The sequence below is a fragment of the Mercenaria mercenaria genome, unplaced genomic scaffold (genome assembly GCF_021730395.1).
Source record: "Mercenaria mercenaria strain notata unplaced genomic scaffold, MADL_Memer_1 contig_2104, whole genome shotgun sequence".
NCBI lineage: Eukaryota > Metazoa > Mollusca > Bivalvia > Venerida > Veneridae > Mercenaria > Mercenaria mercenaria.
Window position 1 is genome coordinate 3,055 of NW_026460141.1, and position 22,415 is coordinate 25,469.

At 35.7% G+C, this 22,415-nt stretch overlaps 2 protein-coding genes and 1 non-coding gene across 3 annotated transcripts; 1 reads left to right on the forward strand and 2 right to left on the reverse strand.

Moving 5' to 3' along the window:
* Positions 1-1,413: 1,413 nt before the first annotated feature.
* Positions 1,414-7,124, reverse strand: LOC123560187 (uncharacterized). The gene is made up of 2 exons (XM_053533195.1): positions 6,471-7,124; positions 1,414-2,974 (listed from the first exon to the last, which is right to left on the reverse strand). The coding sequence occupies exons 1-2, from the start codon at positions 6,832-6,834 to the stop codon at positions 2,424-2,426; spliced, it is 915 nt and encodes a 304-aa protein (XP_053389170.1). The 5' UTR covers positions 6,835-7,124; the 3' UTR covers positions 1,414-2,423.
* A 4,391-nt stretch (positions 7,125-11,515) lies between these two features.
* On the forward strand, positions 11,516-11,587 carry Trnas-cga (transfer RNA serine (anticodon CGA)). Its single transcript has one exon. It is a non-coding gene; the product is annotated as a tRNA-Ser (tRNA).
* Positions 11,588-13,306: 1,719 nt separating this feature from the next.
* Positions 13,307-20,704, reverse strand: LOC128552170 (uncharacterized). Its single transcript, XM_053533193.1, has 4 exons — positions 20,561-20,704; positions 17,325-17,858; positions 15,657-15,770; positions 13,307-14,273 (listed from the first exon to the last, which is right to left on the reverse strand). The coding sequence occupies exons 1-4, from the start codon at positions 20,619-20,621 to the stop codon at positions 14,068-14,070; spliced, it is 915 nt and encodes a 304-aa protein (XP_053389168.1). The 5' UTR covers positions 20,622-20,704; the 3' UTR covers positions 13,307-14,067.
* Between the last annotated feature and the right edge of the window lie 1,711 nt (positions 20,705-22,415).

Below are 22,415 nucleotides of genomic sequence, written 5' to 3' on the forward strand. Positions count from 1 at the left end.
TAACAACTACATTTTTTTTTATAAACACCTGATCGTATGTAAAAGTGAAGAGTGCGTACAAGTTCATAGTTTAAATTGTGCATTGACTAAATCGTTTTCGCCCTTGAATTTAAAGACAGGACATCGCAAGATGCTGTAATAGGTATTTAAGTTTTAACAAAATTAGAACAAGAAAATAGATTTTCCCAGGCTAAAGATAGAGAACTGATTCACCAAACACCGCAATATTGTCATATATGATAAATATCTGAAAAGTTGGTGTTTGGATGGGTTTTTTGACCGGTTATTGTCTGGCGTCATGCATCGTTCGTGAGCATCTGCCTTGTTAACACTCTAGAGGCCACATTTGTAAAAACCTTTATGAAACTTGGTCAGAATGTTTTTCTTGATAATCTCTAGGTTAAGTTTGAAATTGGGTCAGGTGGGTCAAAACAAGGTCAAACGGTCAAATCAAAGGAAAAGCTTCTTACATTCTAGAGGTCACAGTTGTAACCATATATTCATGGATCTCGGTCAGAACCCTTTTCTAAATTTTTAGACTGAATATCATTTAAAGCTTTGGAGGAAATATTTATGACCTTTATATCAGATTTCCTTGTTGTTGAACGACTTTCTAGTAAGGTCTGTTGCGGTATGAGGCTTGTTCTAAAAAAGGACTTTGATTATTTACATCTGTCTGATTAGGAAAATTTATCCGATTTTTGTTATATAATTATAGTTTCTTCCGTTATTAGTTGGAGCTTTGTTGTTTGAAGTGCCATTATGTTGCCACTGTGGTGAGTTGAATGGTTATTTCATTCACAATCAAAAACACTTTATCCTGTGATGTTCAAAATTTGATATACGTTATTAGATGTTGTGGCTGCCAGAAAGAATATACTGGTGAGACAGGGGATTTTTTACGCAAACGAATTACTGTTCACCGTCAACAGATAAGAGACAAAAACACACGAATGCTATATGTCAGTGAACATATCGACACATATGCTGGACAAAGACAACCATCATTTATGATCTTTCCATTGTATAAATTACTATTATTAATCTACAAATGCGATTTTAAGAAAAGAAAAAGAACAATTCCTTATCAATATATTTAAACCAGAGCTTAATTCAAGACATAACTAACAAATGCAAATAACTAGTCAAGAGTAACGTCCCTTTATTTTGACGTCATTTGACGTCGTTCATATGCAACGTTATTGACGTTATTTTCACTCCTGAAGATCTGCACAAGCAGTGAAACCGGCTGAGTTCTTTTATATTTATTATTGGACAGAATCTAAATAAACTGCATATGTAATATTAGTGGATCTCCTTCACTTTCTTCTTTTTGTGTTTTTCAATTATTTTATCATTCTGAAAACCGGACGAGAACCACATGACAAATGGACAACAGACACCGGTAAGATTTGATGTTTAATGGACGTTGCCGCCACGGCGACAGCATAACCTGTGACGCTCTAATTATTTCTGGACTGACGTCCATCCCCTTAAATATTGACGACAGATCTTTATATGAGCGAGCGGACTGACGGACAGAAGCTGATAAAGTGATACCTTTGTGTCAGAACTTGACACAACACAAAACCAAAATTCTGTAAGTTTAATAATTTATTACGGCCTTTACTAGCCAAGATAAGATAACATTACACATTGTATAGTCATATTTATGAATACTAGTAGTAAGCTGCCATAATTATTAATAGAAGTATGGAAGATATTGGCCACTTAACAGATGACAGGGAATGCCGAAGCAACTGTCAACTGAAGAGAAATCCTATCAGCCGAGAGAAGAACAAGCCTACAACGAATTACCGGCAATTAACTAAGCTAAAAGCGAATACTGTTGCGGATTCATTTAGCAAATGGCAATACTGTTACGAATAAGGCGACGCCTAAGTACAAAACCAAGACACGTCATTTGGCAAGCGTAACAGTACAAGCAAGCTAGGATTGCCAGCACCTTATGGGCAAAACCTAGAAACGCAACATGGAAACTGTGCAAACGCAACAGTTTACTAGATTAAATCAACCCGATTACATACAGCTACAATAAAGAAAACCAGCCGCCTTTGCTCCATGACCGACGGGAATGAAGCCGGAGCCCCAACGACGATCACTGAGCAAACACGACCGTTATGATTACTGCAAAAATACTGAATTTGAACATTAATAACGGCGCGTTTTGTAAGACTGGCTAGCTCGACCCTCGACTGACAGAATTTTCCGCCACAATAAATTTTTTAACAAATTTATCCCCCAAAATTCTGCGTAGAAACCCAAATGCAGTAAATGATTACTAAATGAACAAAAGGTACTGCAACATATGAAATGATTAAACATCAGTTTTGTCGAAAAAGATGTTTAGCCTATATATGTTCTTGAATGTTTACTGTAACTACATTTTTTTTTTTTTTTTTTTAACTTAAGTTTTTTAGCAGTATATCCCTTAAGCCATCCAGATAGAACTCTAATCCTACGTCATTGAGGTGGACCCCGTCACGTAGCCAAAATTCAGTCTCTACATCAATGTCGTGTGATAGAGAGTCGTAACGACCTTTACAACTAACCAGGTATCGACCCCAACGATTAATTCTCCTTCTCTTGAATTCAATAGTTTTCCAAGACTTAAGGGCTCCTTGCCACTTGCGTCTGGGTAATATATCAACCCAAATGATAACTGTGTCAGGGAAAGCTGCTCTAAAGTATTTTATTTCTCTCTCAATAACGTTTCTGATCTGTAAAATAGATCGAGAAGTCAAATCGTTTCCTCCAAGGTTGATTACGAGGATCTTTGGTGGAGAAGCTAATAATACTGAAGCCTCAATACAATTGCGGAGCGTTTGCCAGCGCAGGCCTCTAACCGCCCGCCAAGCAATGGTCTTACCTGGCAAGCGGAGGTTTGGCTTTCCAGTAGTTCTGGCTCTAACTCCTGCCCAGTATGGGATCGAATCCCCCAATATCCACACGTCTATAAAAAAATAAATTTTATCAAAGTACGTTGCAAAATGCTAAGGCTATTTAAACCTTGATCAAGTGTGCGGCAGGTCAGTTAGTAAGTTTATAAAAAAGAAATGTACTAAGATCTGATATAGACTTTATATGAATCAGAGGACCAGCGGCCCATTCTCCTAATTGTTTCAGCAGGAAGTCCTGAAGCCGCGAGATCAGTTGCCCTCCCCATTCTGAAACTATGAGACCTGTAGTGGCCGTACCGAAATCTAGTTCTGGCAATGCATTTAGCAAGAACCCCCGAAAACTGAGATCTTGTGACGGGTACACCATTTGCGTGAATAAATAGGGGCCCTTGGAATTTTTGCCTTATAGACAAAAAGCTGCTAAAGGCTTTTACGGGACAAAGCTGGTGATCTACCCGTGGTAACTTAATGCTAATTGGTTTTCCACGCTGATTAGTTTTGAAACAGCGAAGTTTTATTATAAGGTGTGTATTATTGTTTGTACAAAATACGTCACTCAGCTGTATTTGACTATTTGTGCCTAGCCTTGGTGCAACTAGTTCACTAACTCTGAATAAGCCGTAATATGCAAATACGAATAAAGTGGAAAATAGTATGTATTCGTAATGATTTATCGTGACGAGCGGTAATGCGGAGCATACGTCAGTTAAAACGCTCCATGTTATAGGTGCCCTATTGTCTTTAGAAGTGCGATTTCTGTGACAGCCTTCTAATACTTTCTTCACTATAAAATTGTTAGTAATCTCATAAAACCCATATAATTTGTGGTAATAGTTTAACCCAGAAATGTATGTTGAAATGCTCCTTGGCGACAAGCCCTTCTCGAAACAATGGGCCATGAAAATAATTATGTGTTTAATTGGAGCTGGCCATAACGCATTTAAGTCGTAAGACTGTCTGAATTGTTGGAAAGTTCTAAATGCGACTTGGTAAGTTGAGAGAGAATTAGAGGCTATTCCAGACCGTAATAGCTGCCCGGCTCTAAATTGAAGATATCCCAGAGGAAAGCTGGTACCCGGCGCGGAGCTGAGTCTGCCTCTGGAGCTAACTGTCTGAATTTTTCCAGCTGAAATCGAGATAATGCGTCACAAACGCTATTTAAACGACCTTCAACGTGGTTAGCCTTTATAAGAATATTGAGCTGTAAACATCTTAATGCGAGAAATCTAACCAAACACATGACAAGGTTTGACTTCGACGTTAATTTATTTAGAATGTGAACCACCGCGATATTATCACAGTTGAACTTTAATTTCTTGTTTTTTAGCTCTGTACCCCAAATAAACAATGAAACAACAATAGGGAATAATTCCAAGACTGTAATGTCTGAAGTTAACCCAGCTGTGTACCATGATTCGGGCCATTTAGCGTTACACCATTGACCTCCAAAGTAAATACCAAAACCTGTGCCGCCCGCGGAATCTGTAAACAGTTGAACGTCCTCGTTTGTGACCCAGTAACGGTCATGGAAGACAGATATCCCATTAAAATGTTCAAGGAATGTTAACCACATTTCTAAATCGAGGCGGATTTCTTTCTTAATACGAATATGATGATGTGGCTTAGAAAGGCCACAAGTACTGTTTATCAGGCGGCGAACGAAAGGTCTACCAACTGCAATGGCGCGACAACAAAAGTTCAAAGAGCCAATAAGGGACTGCATCACTTTCAAGGTTGTTTTAGGATTACGTAATAAGTCTTTTATCTTACTTATAACTTCGTGCACTTTTGAGATCGGTATTCTGACCAACATTTCAGCTGAATCAAGTTCAAGGCCTAAATATACGAGGACCTCCGCCGGGCCGACAGTTTTGTCCTCAGCCAATGGAACCTGTAATTCTAACATAGTCTGTTTGAATGACTGTAAGGCCAAAGCAGAAAGTTCAGTGTTTCCTGCCCCGCCGAGGAAATCATCTAAGTAGTGTATCAAATCTGTTGATTTCATTTTTGATTTGGCCAAAAATTCCAAAAACCTAGCAAAACGTTCGAAAGTGATGCAACTTACTGAAGCTCCGAATGGCAAAGATTTATCGAAATAGAGGAAATTTTTAAAACGGAAGCCTAGCAGTTCAAAGTCAGCAGGAGAAACCGGTATTAGACGAAAAGCACTCTTTATGTCTACCTTAAATAACTTACAATGCCTACCTAGACGTTGGACTAACTTGACAGCTTCGTCGAAATTTGTATATTGAACTGAGCACAACTTAGGATCGATGAAATCATTGACACTTTGATTTTTTGGGTACGAAAGATGGTGAATCATTCTGAACTCGCCTGGGGTTTTCTTAGGCACAAGGCCGATCGGTGAAACAATAAAATTTTGAAAAGGTGGCACCTTGAAAGGACCTGCAACCCTGCCAGCTTCGATTTCGGTATTTATCTGTTTTTGTATAATATCTGGATTTAGGTTTGTAGACTTAAGATTAGGCGAATCTCTAGCTTGACGAGGACCGCTATATTGCAGTGAAATCCGTTTTTGAAACCATTAATTAAAAATGCTGCCTCAGTTCGATCGTAAGTTTTTAGACCTTTCTCTAAAGCTGAAATATTAATTGGCGAAAACGCTAAACTGTACAGGTCTAAATTGTGTGGCACCTGGGTAATTCTATTTTGAAGGCTGACCTCGGCCTTGACCCCTGAAAGGGCGGGCATATGGACGGGTACGAAACGGTTGGTTAAAAGTTGTTTGGCTATTCCCTTGAGGTATATTTTGTGACTGCTTCTTAGGACACGTCATCGCAGGGTGAGGCTCATTACACAGCTTACATGTATGTGCAAACCTGCAATTTGGCCACCTGCAAGAACCTTGATTGAAATCGTTGCATTTGAAACTGAAAGAGGTCGAGGGCCTAGAGCTGTTACGCACTTGTACACAACGCCACCAGAGGTCATTGTTAATAACTGACCAAGGGGAAGGCGTGAGAGCTTGGCGGAGGCGAAACTGCTCATCATAGGTCCTCCAAGCATAACCCCCCTGACGCGTAGCACACTCACGAATCGTGAACATGTAATGAAGGAGCTCATAGATTTTGTTCGAGTGAGAGGACAAATAAATGGACGCATAGATAATAAAGGCATCAGTCCATCTTTCGATCGAGTTAATTTTCTCCTTACATTCCTTTTTTGAAGATTCGATATGACCATCGGGACCGACCAATCTTAGAACATTGCCACTACAAAATTCTGATAGTTCAACGGCACCTTTCAAAAGAAGAGCCAGATTTATGTACTCTCCCCTACAAATTTGTTGTTTAATTGAGGAAGGGACGTGAGCAGCCAAATCGTCCCCAGCTAGACGCATATCCGGTAAATTTGAAAGGTTATGAGAGTTACTTTGGAATAAAGGGAAGTTTGTGGAGTTACAACCTGCGTCGGCCGGAGATAAGAGCTGATTTTGCCTACGTGCAACAGAGCTCCCGCCGCCCACCTCAGGTGGCAACACCCCAGAATCCCTTATAAGAGTATCAAAATCAATTAAACGAGACCTACCCGAGTCAGGCTGCAGCAGGTCGTTACTATCTTCATCAAGGTCATCTGCAGTCCTTTTCTGGCCACGAGGGTCCTCCGGTGGTGGGTCAGTCTGGATTTCAGCATTTTGGACAGCAACTTCAGCCTCTCCATCGTTCTCCAGGGCCTCTACACGTACATTTGCAGCGGCATTTACGACGGCAGCTTGCCGGTCTCGACGACGCAGTCTGTCGTTTTCAGCGTTGTTTTGGCGTGCATTACAACCCAAATTTGCAGCATTTATGTCGGCAGCTGGCCTGTCCCGACGACGCAACCTCATATGTGCTTCATGGTGTGCGTTTTGCCCGTTTCCTCTCCTGCGAAATCTCCCTCGACCACGTGGCATTGTGTGTAAGCTTTGAAAACGAAGTCCGAGTTCGTAAGCTAAATTAGTTGAGTCCAGCTAAACGGTATTGAACCAAGTGGCAGTTGCACGGATTTCGTGATATTTATATGACTTTAGGTTGGTTCCCGGCTAAGCGGTGTTAGACGATAAAGTATAGTATGCTTGATTGGAACCAGACGTTCGCCTAACGATACGTCCCGAGGATAACCAAATGCATAGCAACGCATCAGAAACGGGTTTTCCAAGAAAAATAAAAGAAATTATTTATAAATAAAATAATTTGTATTATTTTAATTCTTCACAGTGTATGTAATAACATAATAACATAATATTCGTAAGACCTTGATTAATAGCAATATACATCAGATAATGTAAGACAACAAAGGAATGATACTCCGTTAAACATTTATATGTTGTGAAAATACACATTGCCATACATTTCATTTTTTCGTTTTTGGTAAACACAACCGTGTTTTCTCCACATGATCTACTTGGCTTATGGATAGAATTTCTGGTATAACAATTGCTTCTCATTTTTATCCTGATTTATTCATGTAATGACCTTAGTCTCTTTTAACTGTGAACAGTAAGTTTCTGTTATTTTTATGTTCTATAATTTTATTGTAATTATACGAGGCTGGAATGCATGAATGAATAAATAAACAAATAAATAAATAAGTACATACCTCTGCATGAGACAACAGTCACAATACATAGAATGGTATTTTAAAATGTTTCTTATCAAGCGCATTAGGGCCCCGATTTACATTCTTCAGTGTCTTAACTACTAAATTTTTATGGCAGTTCTTATATTTTGATTAGCATTGGTTATCTATCTTTTATCGTGTAAATACAGATATGATAAAATGTGCATTTTGGTGCACTATGTAATGTATGTGTAAAGATATTTCTTATAGTGTAATTTGTAATGTATTTTTAATCTATAGTCTCTTGTCATTCTAGACATAGAATTGCCAATCATGTGTATTGTATGTTTAATATGTGTTGTGTATTTTATGACCCTGTATTGGAAGAGACTTTAATAAAGTATAAAACCTAAAACCTAGAAGTACAAATATCACAACGTTAAACATGGTTAATTAAGACCTCCCTCACACACACTAAACGCATGTCTGACAATAACAGTTTTACACATTGACGATCCGTTTAGATAATTTTGCAATGATGTGACTCAAAGTGTCATTAGTAATCAATATGATTATTGATTTTTGGATAAAAAACATTTTGTGTGACATCACTGTATTGTTATGGGTAAACACATTAAATTAAACACAGATATCAAGTTCCGCAAAGCAGGAAATACCTTATTAGATATGCAGTAAAAGTGAGCCTGAATGATATTCAAAAAGAATGGTTTAGATATTTTTGAAAAATAAAAGTGAAAACAAACACATAAAAATGTGTAGACTACCCAAAATGACAATGGGGGTGGGTTTTTTTAGTTTAAGATCGAAATATTTTTCAATTAGTTTAAAGCAAATGTAAAATATAAAACCTGACGTTCACAAGTGAAAGATATATCAATCTTAAATACAAAGCAGTTGAAAACCATTATGCACATGTAAACCAATTAGTTTTGAAATAAACAATTTTTTCTAAGTTGAATACTTTTGTTCTATCTAAACAAAGTTTGAAGAACATTTCTTGCAAACTGGGATTTTCGCGTTTTGTATATCCATGCATATTATTTCGAAAAGAGCTTCTTGATAAAGAAACCTAAGTCAATGGAAAAAAGGTTAGATGATTATTAATGACTGAATAGTTTGTGTTGTCTTTTTCATATTTAATACAATTTGAAGTATTTTTTCTTTTAAATCTAAACAAATATCAGTGATTTCAAGTGTATTGTTCATTATTTGAAATATCAAATATAATTGTACAACAAATATATCTTCTATCTTGTTGAGGTCGCAGACGATACGAGTCTTGAACGGTTTGCATGTCTGCTAACCATTTTTAGTTCGAATATTGTTAACTCCTGCAACAATTACTGTATTAAGTTAATGGGGGCTTTATATTTTTCAAAAACATACGTAAACAGTGTTTCCATATGAATAAGAGTCCGTTTGCAGAAAATTTCTTTGAATCTTGAACTTGTCCATAACATAGACTTTACATCAGGTCTTGATCCCCCTTAAGCTTTGTTCAAATGCCAAGCTGTTTCCCCAAAACCATAGGTATACAATCTTTCCCCTATTTGTGAAAAAACCTGAATGCATGTATTGAAAATAATACAGAGAATATTACTGATGAAATTATAGTCCAAACAAGCAAACGTTTACAGGACTGACAATTTAACCTTACTGACAAATACTAAACCGTTTTAAAAAGTACCAACAAAGCTGTTTTAATTTTACTAAATCCTAAATACGAGTATAAACATAAAATATAAAAAAAATGTTTTTATTCCTGTCTGACCTTGACATTTAAGGCAGGACGTCGCACAAAACGATGACAATATTTAAGACGACTTTTTAAAACGTTATAAAAAGTGAAATATTCATATTGTCAAACAGAATCATCAAACATCACAGTGTCATTATAGATAGTAGGTAAGACACTATAAAAGTCTGAGAAACTGCATGTTAGATTTACAAGCTGTAGTCCGAAATAACGCAATGCGATGTATATTGTATTCTGACCACCTGACCACTCATGACCTGTGAGAACTTGAAACTAAGATGATAAGTCAGATCATTTATCAAATTTATGACACACATAGTAAGGTGAGGCTCGAATAATGCATTAAGGGAAACAAAGAACTAAAATTAGCCCAAACAAACAATTTCATAACCACTGAGCATGTCGTTTCTATGATAGCTTGATAAGTACACAGCAAAATGTAGGATAGGAGATGCACAGAAAGCTCTATATGATAGAGAATTAGAGAAATTAGAAATAACTGATCTGATTACTATATATGATATTGTTTTATTTGCCCTGATGAGTATAAACGAAACCGGTAGGCAAATATAATGTTACTCATGTAATGTTGTTTATTTTTTCTTTATATATATACGTAAAGTTGATTCTTTAGACAATACATGTAGCTTTCCTATATCAGGAATTTGGCTGGTGTTCCACTATATAAGGTACAGGTCATTCAGACGGCAACCGTACTAGCTATTCCATGAAAAAAGATTCTAAGCTAGGGTCAAGGTAAAAAGAAATACAAACTTTAATATATTACATATGGATTATTCAATATATACCTTTTAGAGACAAAACACTAGGTAAAATCCAAATAAATACGATCAATACTATAAAGACCATGACTGTTACTCCCTTCACTCTGTAAACAATAGCTATTTATGGATATGAACACATCAATATTTTGTTAGGATTAACCTTTATACATTTGCTGTGACTATAAACAGAGTTGGTGCGCCTGTGATATATTACAGACTCCGGTATAAACCAGGGGCCGTATTCATAAAGCATCTTAAGTATAAGTATAAGAAATTGATTATTTACTTAAGTATTACTTAAGTAAGGAATTTATTTTACTTAAGTATATTTGTTATTCATAAAACAACCTAATAAGTAATTATTGCTTTTATTGTGGACGAAAACATTAAAAAAATAACATTAATTTCAGATAGATACAACAGGCATACTTATGTTTAAAGTGCTTTTATCTGAAAAACAACACTTTAATCGTACTCACGACACCATTTTGTTTTCTGACTTGAGTCATTTCTTATGTATCTTAAGTTTAAGCTGTTTTATGAATAGGACTTAAGCTTTTTACTTAGACTTAAGCTGAAATCACAACAAACTTAAGTAAAATCTTCAACTTCAGTCAAAACTTATACTTAAGATGCTTTATGAATACGGCCCCAGATTAACTAAATTTGAACAAAAATATCTTAAATGTATATATTTTGTAACCATGGTGATACTAACCTTAACCTTTAGTCAGTATATTATGCATACTATACACTAAATGCGTGCGGACATGCAAAAAAAATGAGTAATTTTGCGTGCGCTGCAATTGATAATAATTCCGGGCATGCGCAGAAACGGCTGCACCAACTCTGCAATGAGAAACATTCTTATACATTTAACCGATATTCATGTACAGTGTATTGCACAGCAAATAAAGAACACTGTACATTCAGAATGCAACGAATCAGAATCTGATGCGTTATTTTAAATATCTTTTTTAAGGGATTGGGCAAAATGTATGAATTACCGCACTAACTATTGAACTGCGAGGTTATGGATATCTGCAAACCAGATCTGACCTCCAGTTCACGGTTTGCATGTCTAATATTAGTTATGGTGGTATGATAAGGAAGAAATAAGGTAGTATTTCGTATCTGTAATAGATCGGTCAGTCCTGGCCATTTAGCTGAAGACATATACTATGTTATTAATGAACTTGAACCTAGTTATGAAAGGAGCACAGATGCGTAGCTGAAGGGACTAGGATAGGACATAGATGAATGTACGGTAAGGTAGTGATAAGTATAATCAATACTATGGTACGTTTGCTCCTAGTTCAATCCTACATGTTGGGTATCGTGTCTGATGTTTCCTCTTCGAAGAGGCAATAAAATGACTTCCTATCTCATGTTTAAAGGAGAAGTAGCTGTGTTAGATAATTCATTAGCACTTATTACCTTTGAAAGACTGAGATGACTAAAATCTGTTTACCGCCTCGGTAGCCTAGTGGTAGAGCGTCCGCTTCGAGTACGGGAGGTCGTGGGTTCGATCCCCGGCCGAGGCATACCAAAGACGTAAAAAATGGTACTAGCAGCTTCCTCGCTTGGGGCTCAGCATTAAGGGGATAGTGCTAGGACTGGTCAGCCCGGTGTCAGTATAATGTGACTGGGTGGGATATCATGCCGCGTGTCTACGGCGTTATAAAGTTGGACATTGTGCTCACTGCTACAAGTAGACACCGTCGTTTATATGACTGAAAAATTGTTGAAAAAGACGTGTCATTTTCATTTCTTTGACATAAATCAAAATGACTTTGCTTTTAATTGCTTTTGCTGTGCTCTTTACCCGCTAGTGTGATAAAATTGAAAAACAAAATTCATTTTTCGAGTGAAGCAACCAGTACGACAAAAACGCTAGTACGTGCAAGAAGATACTGTTTTAAATAGAAATAAAAAGTGATGCCATGTATGACATTCCTTGTGTACATTTCTTGTGTTCAAGATTACTAATGCCAAATGATAATTAGTTTGATCATAACTTAACAGTTTTACCCAATGTATAAAAATGTATTGTGTAAAGCATATGTCAGTTTTTTAGAAAACTCATTTGCGACTCTCTTGAATGTATTTCATAGTTTATCAAAAAAGGTCTGCCATTCTACAACATAGTTTGAAAATGGTATGAGGTAATGGCTGGAAGTTTCTTTGTCGTCGCGTGTACGTTGGTTAGATATAGATTTGCTATAAATCTCGTGATTAAAATAAACTACAGCATCAACGATGAAGAACATGTAAGACCTGTCTGTATTTACACTTCCAAACTTACACTGACCATATAAACTGATACTTTAGAGGCTGTTGTCCTGAAAATCAATATGGTCAAATTCATTCTTTCTTGATGTATAAAGAGTCAGTCCCACTTAATGTGGAGTTGATTCTACAGTTCATCTTAAAAGGGAGTCCCATATAACCTACTCCCATATAACCTACTCCCATATAATCTATCCATATTTCCAAACAGAAAGACCACGCAACCATTGCTAATATCCCCAGCATCTTTTTCAGGCTAATACTGCTGGACACAGTACAGATTAGGCTACCACACAGTAATCACTATCACTAATGAAGGCAGAGGTACTCATTGACTGAATTCTAGGAAATTCCATCCTATTACTTTGAAAATTCAGTCCTGTTAGATGTCTTTATTTACTTCACAACAGAGGGCGTTAAGTGCTGTGTGGCGGCCGTAAAAAGTCGCCCCGACTTCATCTCAGTGTTGTTATATTTTCTGGTCCTTCGGGATGATAGATTTCAACTCATTTAGATTTGAAGATTGAATACTGCTTAAGCCGGTGCTAGGGGGCGTGGACAGTGTTGCATTTTCCATTACTGCTCATGAACAGACTCAATCAAACCGAGTCTGCATTCTTCACTGTTTGCCTTGTTTTCGGTGCTTCCGAGGGATCTACTTTTCAGATTTTATTTAATAATACTTCATTTCACATAGTTTTATATGCGTTATTTTTTCTCTTTTTTGCCAAAAGTATTGCTTCAAATATACACACTTATTTTGGAAAAGCGTCAAAAAGTATTGCATTTTTAAAGTGGTGGCGAAATAGAATATTTTTCATCGGCAAGAAACATTTAATATAGTTTTGTGTCAGTGAACAATGCACATCCGATTCTCAATAAAGGAAACAGACACAATTAATGTACTATGAAACGCATCAAAACGATGAAACTATTTTATTCAATCATCCATTCTCGTGCACGTTTCCCGTTCTTTTACAAATGTTCATTTATGATTATTTTTTTACCATGTTTCAAACTTGGATATGGACCTTCACAATGTCATAGTGTTTATAAATAAATAAACTGTTTCATGTCAAAAGGCCGTATACGTGTAAAAGATGTCATTTTGTCATGTAAATTACGTCTCACTCTAATGGAGACTTCAAGCTGAAACATTATACAAACTGTAAACTATAAACTGTACGTCTGTTAAGAATTCCAAAACCGCCGACAAAAAAGCAAGCCATATGTTTAATGACGTAAAGAGAAAGCAAGCTAGGTGTTTATTGCCGCTAAGAGAAACCAAACCATGTCTTTATTGATAAAACAAATGATTGTCAAAGAATATTCTACATAAAAACATATGTTGCTAATAGAAACAATTCATTCATGCATCTTTCTGTTTGCAAATAAGAAATTCTCTGCCGACATAATATATTTTAATTTCTAAAATGAACAATTATCAAGATAAAGGACTCCGTTTCAAAAATAATTTTGATTCAAACAAGTTCAAATCATTTATGATTCACATGTCACTGGAAAGTACTAGTGTACGAATTCACAAGGAATAGATGGGTTCTTCTGTATATCACTTTTATAGTTTTTGATTCTGTAGGAAATAGCATATTCGCCGATCAAATATTTTTATCTTACTCAGTCGATGACTTGTATGTTTTTGCCGTATTTGTCTTCTTCTAAAGTTTCCAGTGAAATGTTCTCCTGTTCACCATTGTCTAGCACTGTTCCGTCGGTTTCATCTTTTTATGTTTTTTTTTCCAGAATCTTTACGAATCTGACGAATCTTCAGATCAAGACATATGATCAAAATAATAATAAAAATTAGTAAAACTGTCACAGTGATATAGAAACCAATCTCGATGAGAGATAAACGTACGAGACCTCTGTTACTATCAGTTGCCATATTTGGAATGTCAGTACATCGATTCAGCCGTTCAAAATCTAAAAGGAAAAGGTATGATTTTGCTTACGTTTTTTTATCTAGAACTCTCACTATATTATCGAATTCAATATACATAAGTAGTTTAAAAAGTAAATGTGTCGTTTTCGGACACACGTGGATCCGTTTTGTTAATACAATAGCAGGTTTACTGAAGGTTTAAACTGAGTAAAAGAAGAAACGATATTAACTGACAAAAGGCATGGGTATGGACTCATTATTTTGAACAACTTGTGACTTGACCTGCATAGGATTACATCTGGTTTGGAAATAACTGGCGCACTTTTGTCCAAGCCTTACAATGCTATTTGCTACAAATGTTATAAATCGACGGACAATCTAGTGAAACATCTTTTGCTTTTCTGTTCAGTAAACCGCGCCAGCAGAGAGCAACTTTGGTCAACACTTCTCAATAAATTTGGCATTAAGCTATATACTGACCTAATACAGATGCAGCCAGATAAACAATTGTTTCATATGTTATCTGGCATGTCTAGCTTTTTGCCCAACACAGAATCAATAGAATGTTTACAAATAGTCAGTAAAGCATTCTGGTTTATGTACATGTAATGGTTTGATCACCTCTTTTAGTTATATTAAACAAAAGTACATTCAAATACATTGATAGTAACTCTCTCCAACAGTCTGAATAATCAACATTAGTGTTATACGTGAATCTCATAAACATTGAGAATTTTCTGTCATTTCCTTTGTCATTCTCTATCAACTTGTGTTTCGTTTCGGCAAGTTGTAGGACACGTGACATCTTAATAATCCTTTGAAAACTATAATAGCTTGTTGTTGTTCTTTGTTTCTTTTTAATAATTTGTCTAATATAATAGAAATTGACGTTATGTATGTGATGTAACGTTTGCTACATACTGTGTCAATATGTGTTCTGTTTTTGTATATAATGCTATGTATATTGTATATATTTATGTGCTATACTCTCCCTATGAGGAGGCAATAAAGATATCTATCTATCTATCTCTGTCTCTTTATATGAACATAAAAACGCTATAGTATGATATTCATAGATGGTACTCAGAAAATACCAAAGTCGATAAATGAATTCAAGAAGGACTGTAAAATAAATATTATGCCTACATAAATATTTTTAAATACTGCGGACAAACATCAGTGCATCGGTAACAATAAGGAAAAGGATGAATCGTGGCAATTCATTTTAATGTCGACATGCACTAGGGGAAGTTTACTTACATTTTTTTCTTTCGTTGTTTTATTCCGCTGTTTTGTCGCAAGATTCAGATATTAATTTTTCAGGGCAGCCATTCTAGTTTTTTAATGTCATACGCATTTGATTTCTTTTTACTTCAGGTCATTAAATTCAAGTATATACCAGTACATAATTTAAAAGTACTTACAAGGACATGCCACCTGACAATATTCAGAGGGTATCTGAGTACATATAAACGAACATCTGTAACACGTGCTGCTGTCTCGCCAATACTTATTCGTATCACAATACAGTTTCGAATCTGTAATAAGATATATACTTAAGGAGAAGTATCACGCTTTGTGAAATTTTATTATCTTTTTTATTCATTTAGAAAGCATACATGAACCTTTACATTTTTAATTTGTTGAAATGTCTTAAGTTCTGATATATGCAGATAGAAAGATATAGGTCACTAAAGGGAATAAAATGTCTTACCTTTCTTCAAATTTTGAACAAGGCTCAAGGTTTTGATTTTGTTTTGTTTTATTTTTGTTTGATTTTATTTTGTACCAGCTTAGACTTTCATTCATTGCTAAATGGTTCTCAACAGATTTGCTCGTCTTGGGAAAATAAAAACGATAAACATACTACATTTAGTAAAAAAAAAAAGTAAACTGAAAGGGGGTTATGTGTTTAAAGTGCTTCTTTTGAACAATATCATCTATATGAGATTCATCAAAGTCAGTATTTAAATAGTTCATCAATTTATTTTTGTAACTGTCGTATATATAGCAGCACCGAAGGATAAATAATTATATTTACAATGTTCGTTATTCTTTCTTCAGAGAAATTTTATGGATAAAAGCTTACTTAGAACTATTGATTGACCGCTCGGTTTTGTGTACCATATTTATCTTTTTTACATTGAGCATAATCATCAATTTTTACTACTTTTATACACTACGTTTGAATGTAAGCATAAAATCGAATATGTTTAGCATGAAATACGTGACATTATCAGTCAGGCTCGATATTATCCGACCGGAAGTGTGCCTTGTACTTTTGCGACAAACACTGTCCATTTACTGTCTTAAAGCGTGATATGAATATACACAGTTCAATTACCATATGTACAAAGCAGGGATTTGTTTTCTAAAATTAAAGTTTGTTGAACTAAGAATAAGTAGAAGAGTTGCATTTTGGTTCTTGCAAGACATATAAATGCAACATTTCGTCTGCATAAAACGTCAACTAGGTAAACCTTGAACATTTCTTATCAATATCATATTGTATCTTGCCTAACTTTTAAACGAAATTTTTGTTAAGAAAAAAAATATACAATGTTTTAAATTGTTCATATTTATACGATCGTCATCACTTTGTATGATGCTGCTCTTAACTTGCATTTTATTTTCTACCCTGTTTCGTCTCAGTTTGACAGAACGTCCGCGCATTCTGACGTTTCCCTCATAATGTTATAGTAACGAATATAGTAGAAAGGTCAGACTGGAGGGTGTCATTATTGCCTGAAGACACACCCCAGCCATATTATATTCTCTTATTATTTTATACCCAGCTGTAAACTGTAACCGGTTCACATTAAAATTACACAAAACTAATATCAGTTGACTTGCCAATATGATATTGGCACACTGTGCCAAATGATATCATATTGACACAATATTGATCCCTGACGAAATACCTACACATTACGAAGTTTGTCATTTATAAAAAAAGGGTCAACAAATTAAAAGGTCAACAAATGTGTCTTTTTGTCATAACCTAGCACATAGCTGAGCTGAAACCTTTGCATTTCGTGTGCAATTATCGCCAGAGAGCACACCGAACCTGTTCATTGACCGTTTTATATTACCTTTACAAACTCTGCTCAAAAATATCCCCAGGTCAGTTTGTCCAATGTTTTCTAGTACATGTTCTTTGTCAGTAGCAACCCTGGCCCAAACATCCGGTAGCTCTCTGTTTCCTGCGAACACAATATATGCCTTTTTTCCTTTCATTATTTTCTTTGTCTTCTTCGTTTTTTCTAACTTTGATTTTCCATCCACAACCAAGAAAAACTCCTCTGCCATTCTCAGACTATTGTTGTGAGTTAATGTATCAGAAACTTCCGTCCTTAGAAGTGTGTATGGGATTTTTTGCCTTATGTTTCCCGGTCTAATCCGAACTATCAATTCCGCCCAGCTGGAATTTGAATTATCCTTTATAAAATTATACGTACGATTTAATGTTGCGCCAACCACAGACAAACGTATAACTGAGCCCTGTGACGATGCATTTATAAGTTTTGATATAGTTGTTCTTTGATCATAAAATGAACCCTCATCTCTGTACATATCCCAGATAATGTAAGCCCTATACGGTTCGCATTTCATGTCAGTTTTTAATTCTGAAAGTAAATCAATATAATAAACATAAGAGCCGTCGTTTTTACAACAAGGTGACTTAACATATCAACACATCATTATTTTGGATAATTTTTTTTTTTTTGGACTGAAAGTTCGAAAACTGACCGACTAGTTAGCAAAACGAATAAGAGGGTTATAATAGCGCTATTTTGAAATCAGGCCACCGTTTGTGGATTTTCAAATTCTGTATTCATAAGAAATCCCTACCCAGATTAGTTCTTTTCGAGCGTTTGTTATGTCAATTACATGCTTGTTACTTGTACAAACGTCCTGCGAAAGCACGCTCCGTCTAAGTCAAATTACCATTTTGTCCAGAATCCAGTTTGTCTAACTAAGAAGAAACTAGAGTGTGTATGTAGGACACAGGGTGTACCACTTTGGTAAATTTGTCACAAATAAGGGGCAATAATTCAAATGTTTGCAGTGTTAAGGGGTATAGCCTCAACAAACATTGCATATAAATGATTCATTGTTCTAGGCCATATATATTTTAGCTCGAATATTCAAAGAATAGGTAGAGCTATCGGACACGCCGGTGCGCCGGCGTCCGCGTCCCGATTTGGTGAAGTTTTTGTATGTAAACTGGTATCTCAGTAACCACTATTGGGAATGGATTGAAACTTCACGCACTTATTCACTGTGATACAAGTAAACTGACTTACATTGCACAGGTTCCATAACTCTATTTTGCCTTTTTACAAAATAATGCCCCTTTCGACTTTTTGGTTAAGGTTTTGTATGTAAGCTGGTATCTCAGTACGCATTAATGAAAATGGATTGAAAGTTCATACTCTTGTTCACTGTGATAATCTGACATGCACTGTACAGGTCCAATAACTCTGTTTTGCATTTTTTAAATTATTCCCCTTTTCGACCTAGCAGTTTTTGGTTAAGTTTTTGTATGTAAGCTGGTATCTTAGTACCCACTATTGGGTATGGATTGAAACTTCACACACTTATTCAGTGTCATGCTATGACATGTAATGCGTAGGTTCAATAACTCTACTTTGCATTTCTACAAAAGTATGACTCTTTTTCAACTTAGCTGTTTTTGGTTAAATTTTTATATGTAAGCTGGTATCTTAGTACCCATTAATGGGAATGGTTTGAAACTTCACACGCTTGTTCACTGTCATGATTAGACATGCAATGTCGCGTTCTATAATTCTGCTTTGCATTTTTACAAAATGATGCCCCTTTTTGACTTAGTAGTTTTTGGTTAAGGTTTTATATGTAAGCTGGTATCTCAGTACCCACTAATGGGAATGGATTGAAACTTCACACACTTGTCCATGAGCTGATAAACACTGTGCAGGTTATAACCCTGTTTCGCATTTGTACAAAATTATGCCCCTTTTTCGACTTCAATTCATTCAATTGACAAGGATGTTGAATAGTCGAATAGTCGAGCGTTGCTGTCCCCCGACATCTCTTGTTGAACTTTGAGCATCACAAACAAAAAATCCACTATAGTGGCTATTTCAAGGGCCGTAACTCCGTAATTAGCACTACAATCTCAAGAAGAATGCCAAGTGTGCAAGGTTATATCAGGATAAAGACTCATGCAAGGTTTCATGAATTTAAACCAAATACCATTAGGTGAAAATGTGCATTTTGGACTATATCAGGGGCTCTAACTTTGGAAATACGGGAGTGAGTCAGGCGAAAATAGAAAGTGTGCAAGTTTATATCAAGATAAAGATTCATGCAAGTTTTCATTAATTTATATTAAATACTTTTAAGCTAGGCGTGTCACAAGATGAAAATGTGCATTTTTGACCATTTCAGGGGTCATAACTCTGGAAACTGGAAATAGGGGGTAGAGCCAGACGGAAAATAAGAGGTGCGTAAGTTCATATCATGATAAAGACTCATGCAAGTTTTCATTAATTCATATCAAATACTTTCTAAACTAGGTGCGTCACAAGGTGAAAATGTGCATTTAATACTATTTCAGGGGCCATAACTCTGGAAATAGGGGGCGGAGCCACACGAAAAAGGGAAGTGCGCATATTCATATCATGATAAAGACTAGGTTTAATCAATTTATATCAAGAAAAATCAAGGTCAAGTTACATAAAATTCCACCACATGGTTTAAAAGAAGATGTCGTTCGAAGAACAATGTGTTCGGACTGACGGAGGGACGATATACAACAAACAGTGAGTGATTAAGAAGCTCACCCCGGGCACCTCTCAAGTGACCTAAAAAGTCCCAGCTGTTAACATATAGAGAAAAGCGACCACGCTCCCAGGTGACTATGTTTTTGCCAAATCAGAAAACTTCGTGTTCAGGTTGGCTTAAAAATAAGAGCAATTTGTCTGGAAGCATCGAAGACAGCAAGCGTCAACGGTGCCAAACACAGCAAGGTAGGCACTATATATACTGGACAAATATAGCAAAGAAAATAACAATCAGCAAGATAATTTTGTGATAAAGATGCTTAATAACACGATACAAAACGATACATAGCATATTAAATGGTATACTCCACAAGGTCAAATGCTTTTATAAACTTGGAATATTGTTATATGTCGTGCTTTCTAACACCAACGTATCCCCACTGCCCCCCCCCCCCCCCCCCCAAACACACACACACACCTTCCCCTTTTGAATGTAGGATTAGAGTATTGATATCTAATATTATGAGATTAATAAATTTCACTGTAAAAGACAAAAATACCTCTTTGAGTTAAAGCGTAAGTCCAAATCACTAGAAAATCTAATATCATAACAAGTCTCATCGTAGCTTAAATTTCGATCTTTCTTTAAAGTAGACGACAAGACGACAATATAGTAAATAATTATAGTGATACAGTAAGTGTAAATAAACAATAGATTCGTACATGTATTTCACAACCAACCAGGAAAAATTGTATGTTCTGTATTTTTGACATATCTTTTTAATGAATAATACAAATCACGCCATCACTGGATGTACAAATAACCTTTTGAAAACATTTGCAAATGTTCCCGTTTAAAGTGACATTATGCGCATCTTACTGTACACAGCGTGTTTTGGTGAATGTTTTATAAAAGCAATTTTCGGTTGCTGTTCATTTAAATGGGTTAAAGTAACGACAGTGCCGCAGAAGTATTTGAAGTTGATGTTTTAGAAATAAAGAAACCGGACTAATAAAATAATAGTTCGTTTCTTCAATCTTCTACGCAACGATCTCCCTTACCTGCAGGTAGAGATTTCTGAAGTTGAAGGGAAGCAACTTCTGCGTGTAGTTTGACATTTCTTTAAAGGACTGTCCCAGTCAAAATAAGAAAAGTCATATTTGGAAAGTTATTATTTCGTACTGGTGACCTGGTAACAGGAAGAGTTTGGTATATCGGGTTAAAAGCTATAATTTCCTCCACACTTTTTACACTCATATCTATTTAAGCTGGAATTTTAGTTAAAAAATGCGTATAATTCCACTTTAAAAATAGAAAGCAGTAAAGTTGATACTATCCAAATTAATCATTGCACTTAAAAGATTTTTTTACATTATGGATAAATGCCCTTGTGTATACAGTATTACATATGACTTGCCAAACCTGCGTTTTGTTAACCTGAAGGAAATAAAAGAAATAACTTATGAATAGTATGTTAACAGAAGTATGAAATTGCACTTTTAATGTAAGCGATTTTCTTAGAGCGACACATGTAAAGATTTTATCATTTAAGAATCAAACAAGATCCAAACAAACATATCGTCAATAAGCATACAAAGTAACGAATATACCGTGCATGTATATCTTTGTTGTAAAATAAAATATCTTAATAACATAGGTTTCAATTTTTGTACATGCAAGCAAACGTGTAGTAAATCCATTTACAAAATGATAAGGGAAGTCAGTTACGTTTAAAGAGGAATATACAACATATAGAATAATTTTCATTTAATAACAGAAAGGGATTGATAAAAACAGAAAACTATGGTGTTCCAGTAGGGCCTGCGCCTGCTCCCTATGACGCAAAACGCGAAGGTCGAACGGTACGATGGCGAAGCGCAAAAGTACGATGGCGATAATACGACAGTGATGGTGACAGTCCATCGTACTTTCGTTCTTCACCATCGTACTCTTGTGTTATTGCCATTGTACTGTCATGTTGTCACGTTTCACCATCGTACTGTCGCGCTTCACCATCGTAGTGTCACCTATGTCATATTTATAAATAAGATTATAAGTAAATAAATCAAAAGGCGTACTTTCGTCTGACGCCATGTTGACTAAGTGAATTGTTTGACAGGAAGGCGACAATATGGTGGTGTGGCGAAACACAACACTACAATGATGACATTACGATAGTGATTATTTAGATACAGTTAAACTTCAATTCTAGGTACTAATATACACTTTCACATTAAAATAATGCTCATACAAAATTGTATTGTACATATACATTTTTGTACTTTTGTGCAGCTTTATACTAGGGGTTTAAGAAATGTAATTCAAAGGTGTGCTCTGGAAGATGTAATTAAGAGGTGTTTGCTAAGAAATATAATTCAGAGGTGTGTGCTAAGAAATATTTGAAACCATTCTAA

Bases quoted from the DNA above. Each gene is read 5' to 3' on its own strand.
- LOC123560187 (XM_053533195.1), bottom strand. From the start codon at position 6,834: ATGCCACGTGGTCGAGGGAGATTTCGCAGGAGAGGAAACGGGCAAAAC. The intron at 2,975-6,470 runs GTAGGTCTCGTT...ATTTTTTTATAG, and splicing joins CCTGCTGCAGCCTGACTCGG to ACGTGTGGATATTGGGGGAT.
- LOC128552170 (XM_053533193.1), bottom strand. From the start codon at position 20,621: ATGAGACTTGTTATGATATTAGATTTTCTAGTGATTTGGACTTACGCT. The intron at 17,859-20,560 runs GTATTTTTGTCT...ATTTACTTTCAG, and splicing joins TTACGCTTTAACTCAAAGAG to AATTAAAAACTGACATGAAA. The intron at 15,771-17,324 runs GTAATATAAAAC...ATCTTATTACAG, and splicing joins TTTGAGCAGAGTTTGTAAAG to ATTCGAAACTGTATTGTGAT.